The 5,000-nt window shown below is 46.3% G+C and overlaps 1 protein-coding gene across 1 annotated transcript in view; it reads right to left on the bottom strand.

Moving 5' to 3' along the window:
- LOC118378823 (FRAS1-related extracellular matrix protein 2-like) overlaps positions 1 to 5,000 on the bottom strand; it is an 85,310-nt gene that overhangs the window by 58,883 nt on the left and 21,427 nt on the right. Inside the window, 1 exon segment of the mRNA XM_052460719.1 lies at positions 369 to 515. Within this exon segment, the coding sequence (XP_052316679.1) occupies positions 369 to 515 (147 nt within the window).

Genomic DNA, 5,000 nt, shown 5'->3' with positions numbered 1-5,000 from the left:
GGGTTCTGCTACTACAACGTTGTGTGGTGGTTGTGTGTTTGCTGGGGTTCTGCTACTACAACGTTGTGTGGTGGTAGAGTGTTTGCTGGGGTTCTGCTACTACAACGTTGTGTGGTGGTTTTGTGTTTGCTGGGGTTCTGCTACTACAACGTTGTGTGGTGGTTGTGTGTTTGCTGGGGTTCTGCTACTACAACGTTGTGTGGTGGTTGTGTGTTTGCTGGGGTTCTGCTACTACAACGTTGTGTGGTGGTTGTGTGTTTGCTGGGGTTCTGCTACTACAACGTTGTGTGGTGGTTGTGTGTTTGCTGGGGTTCTGCTACTACAACGTTGTGTGGTGGTTGTGTGTTTGCTGGGGTTCTGCTACTCACTGACAAAAGACATCTCCCCCAGATGGCCCCTCCTCCTCAGAGTGACCTCTAGAAACTGGGAGCTCTCCTGCACCGTGTAGAGCCGTGTCTCCATGGAAACCCAGGCCCACTGGACCCGGAATGGCTGCTGGGTCATACGGTTTCCTCCTGGCAAATGGAGCATAATAGCACAGATAGAACAAGGAGCCATGTTGTGATGTGATGAGAGGAAGCCCAGTGGCCGGCAGTGGGAAGAGCTGGAGGGAGGGGGAATAGCTGGAGGGAGTGGGAAGGGCTGGAGGGAGTGGGAACAGCTGGAGGGAGTGGGAAGAGCTGGAGGGAGTGGGAATAGCTGGAGGGAGTGGGAAGAGCTGGAGGGAGTGGGAAGAGCTGGAGGGAGTGGGAAGAGCTGGAGGGAGTGGGAATAGCTGGAGGGAGTGGGAAGAGCTGGAGGGAGTGGGAAGAGCTGGAGGGAGTGGGAAGAGCTGGAGGGAGTGGGAAGAGCTGGAGGGAGTGGGAATAGCTGGAGGGAGTGGGAATAGCTGGAGGGAGTGGGAAGAGCTGGAGGAGTGGGAGCAGCTGGGGAGCTGGAGTGGGAAGAGCTGGAGGGAGTGGGAAGAGCTGGAGGGAGTGGGAATAGCTGGAGGGAGGGGAAGAGCTGGAGCTGGAGGGAGTGGGGAGCTGGAGGGAGGGAATAGCTGGAGGGAGTGGGAATAGCTGGAGGGAGTGGGAAGAGCTGGAGGGAGTGGGAATAGCTGGAGGGAGTGGGAACAGCTGGAGGGAGTGGGAAGAGCTGGAGGGAGTGGGAATAGCGGGAGGGAGTGGGAATAGCGGGAGGGAGTGGGAATAGCTGGAGGGAGTGGGAAGAGCTGGAGGGAGATGGATTTTGGCCGACATTCTGCACATTTTCTCATCGTTGAGCTCAATACAGTTTCCTCTTCCCAAAACTACAATCTGTTATGAACACAATGGACTACGTTTTGTAGATTTGACCCTTGGGTCAAAGTTTAAAATAATTTTGTTATTTTTAAGAGTGCAAAGGCAAACACTTCACACGGAAGGCCCTAACCCAAATACACTATATATACAAAAGTAGATTCAGCTATTTCAGTTGTTGACAGGTGTATAAAATCAAGCACAAAGCCATGCAATCTCCATAGACACACATTGGCAGTATAATTGCCCTTACTGAAGAGTCTCAGTGACTTTCAATGTGGCACCGTCATAGGATGCTACCTTCTCATCAAAGTCAGTTTGTCAAATGTCTGCCCTGCTAGAGCTGCCCCGGTCAACAAGGTGCTGTTATTGTGAAGTGGAAACGTCTAGGAGAAACAACGGCTCAGCAGCGAAGTGGTAGGCCACACAAGCTCACACAGAACGGGACCGTCGAATGCATCGTGTCAACTGTAAAGTTTGGTGGAGGAGGAATAATGGTCTGGGAATGTTTTTCATGGTTCAGGCTCCTTAGTTCCAGAAGGGAAATCTTAAAGCCATAGCATACAATGATATTCTAGAAGATTCTGTGCTTCCAACTTTGTGGCAACCGTCTGGAGAAGACCCTTTCCTGTTTCAGCATGACAATGGCCCCGTGCACAACGCAAGGTCCATTCAGAAATGGTTTGTCGAGATCGGTGTGGAAGAACTTGACTGGCCTGTACAGAGCCCTGACGTCAACCCCCATCGAACACCTTTAGGATGAATTGGAACACCGACTACGAGCCTAATCGCCCAACATCAGTGCCCGTCCTCACTAATGCTCTTGTGGCTGAATGGAGCAAGTCCCCACAGCAATGTTCCAACATCTAGTGGAAAGCCTTCCCAGAAGAGTGGAGGCTGTTATAACTGCAATGTTCCAACATCTAGTGGAAAGCCTTCCCAGAAGAGTGGAGGCTGTTATAGCAGCAATGTTCCAACATCTAGTGGAAAGCCTTCCCAGAAGAGTGGAGGCTGTTATAGCAGCAATGTTCCAACATCTAGAGGAAAGCCTTCCCAGAAGAGTGGAGACTGTTATAGCAGCAAAGGGGAACCAACTCCATATTACTGCCCATGATTTCGGAATGAGATGTTCGACGAGCAGGTGTCCACATACTTTTGGTCATGTAGTGTACACGCTAGAATGCGCCAATAAGATCTTGCTAGCTTGTGCTTGGCTCTGCCCACCTCCTTGCTTGTTCTGCCCACTATGATTCATTTTCTCCTATTGGAAACTAAAGGCTGTGGTCTATCTTGGGGGAAAAAAAAAATATATATTTGATAATAGTAGAGTACACCATGCATTAGAACCAAAATGGCCGTTGTTTCAGTCTATTGACTTGCCTAGTTAAATAAAGGTAAAAACGTATCTCTGTCTCCTCTCTCTCTTTGTCTGACTAAGGTCAGTCCCAAAGCATGAGACTGCTGAGAACTTCAGATCAACACCAGAGTCCCAACAGCTGTCTAAATAGATGGTAAATAAAACAAAGAGTTGATTGGTTGTTTGCTCTTCTCAATGAGGTACAAAAGCTGCAAAGAATGAAACATTCTTTACAAACTGGTGTCATTTTGGGCAACAAACAAGAACAAAAACCACTAATAGAATCAACTATTAAAGACTACCAGAACCCACTGGATTCCAGAACAAACTGGATTCCAGAACCCACTGGATTCTCCATTTACATTGAATGAACTACAGGACAACATTACAAACCCTCCAACCCAGAAAGGCCTGTGGTGTTGATGGTATCCTCAATGAAATGATCAAATATACAGATTACAAATTCCAAATGGCTAAACTTAAACTCTTTAACATCATCCTCAACACTGGCATCTTCCCCAATACTTGGAACCAAGTACTGATCACCTCAATCCACAAAAGTGGAGACAAATTTGACCCCAATAACTACCGTGGGATATGCGTCAACAGCAACCTTGGGAAAATCCTCTGCATTATCATTAACAGCAGACTCGTACATTTCCTCAGTGAAAATAATGTCCTGAGCAAATGTCAAATTGGCTTTTTACCAAATTACCGTACGACAGACCACGTATTCACCCTGCACACCTTAATTGACAAACAAACAAACCAAAACAAAGGCAAAGTCTTCTCATGCTTTGTTGATTTAAAAAAAAGCTTTTGACTCAATTTGGCACGAGGGTCTGCTATACAAACTGATGGAAAGTGGTGTTGGGGGGAAAACATACGACATTATAAAATCCAAGTACACAAACAAGTGTGCGGTTAAAATTGCCAAAAAATACACACAATTATTTTAAAAGAGCAGTGGGGTGAGACAGGGATGCAGCTTAAGCCCCACCCTCTTCAACATACATATCAATGAATTGGTGAGGGCACCAGAACAGTCTGCAGCACCCAGCTTCACACTACTCGAATCTGAAGTCAAATGTCTACTGTTTGCTGATGATCTGGTGCCTCTGTCCCCAACCAAGGAGGGTCTACAGCAGCACCTAGATGTTATGCACAGATTCTGCCAGACCTGGACCCTAACAGTGGATCTCAGCAAGACAAAAATAATGGTGTGCCAAAAAAGGTCCAGTCACCAGGACCACAAATACAAATTCCATCGAGACACTGTTGCCCTAGAGCACACAAAAAAACTATACATACCTTGGCCTAAAGATCAGCGCCACAGATAACTTCCACAAAGCTGTGAACGATCTGAGCCACAAGGCAAGAAGGGCATTCTATGCCATCAAAAGGAACAAAAAAATTCAACATACCAATTAGGAACTGGCTAAAAATACTTGAATCAGTCCTAGAGCCCATTGTCCTTTATGGATTCTGCACGCAGAATTCTGCAAAAATAAATGGGACAAACACCAAATAATGCAGAGCCGATACCCACTAATTATCAAAATCCAGAAAAGAGACATTCTACAACCACCTAAAAGGAAGTTATTCCCAAACCTTCCATAACAAAGCCATCACCTACAGAGAGATGAACCTGGAGAAGAGTCCCCTAAGCAAGCTGGTCCTGGGGCTCTGTTCACAAACACACACAGACCCCACAGAGCCCCAGGACAGCAACACATTTAGACCCAACAAAATCATGAGAAAACAAAAATATAATTACTTAACACATTGGAAAGAATTAACAAAAAAACAGAGCAAACTAGAATGCTATTTGTCCCTAAACAGAGAGTACACAGTGGCAGAATACCTGACCACTGTGACTGACCCAAACTTAAAGAAAGCTTTGACTATGTACAGACTCAGTGAGCATAGCCTTGCTATTGAGAAAGGCCGCCGTAGGCAGACCTGGCTCTCAAGAGAAGACAGGCTATGTGCTCACTGCCCACAAAATGAGGTGGAAACCGAGCTGCACTTCCTAACCTCCTGCCAAATGTATGACCATATTAGAGACACATATTTCCCTCAGATTACACAGATCCACAAAGAATTAGAAAACAAACCCAATTTTGATAAACTCCCATATCTACTGGGTGAAATACCACAGTGTGACATCACAGCAGTAACATGTGTGACCTGTTTATTTTCCCTTTACTTTAACCAATGTTAACACGTTTCCCATGCCAATAAAGCCCCTTGAATTGAATTGAATTGAGAGAGAGAGAGAGAGAGAGAGACAGACAGACAGACAGACAGACAGACAGACAGACAGACAGACAGACAGACAGACAGACAGACAGACAGAC

Source organism: Oncorhynchus keta, chromosome 13 (assembly GCF_023373465.1).
Source record: "Oncorhynchus keta strain PuntledgeMale-10-30-2019 chromosome 13, Oket_V2, whole genome shotgun sequence".
Lineage (NCBI taxonomy): Eukaryota > Metazoa > Chordata > Actinopteri > Salmoniformes > Salmonidae > Oncorhynchus > Oncorhynchus keta.
Note: the sequence above shows the minus strand (reverse complement) of the source record. Positions and strands in the feature narration are given on the sequence as shown.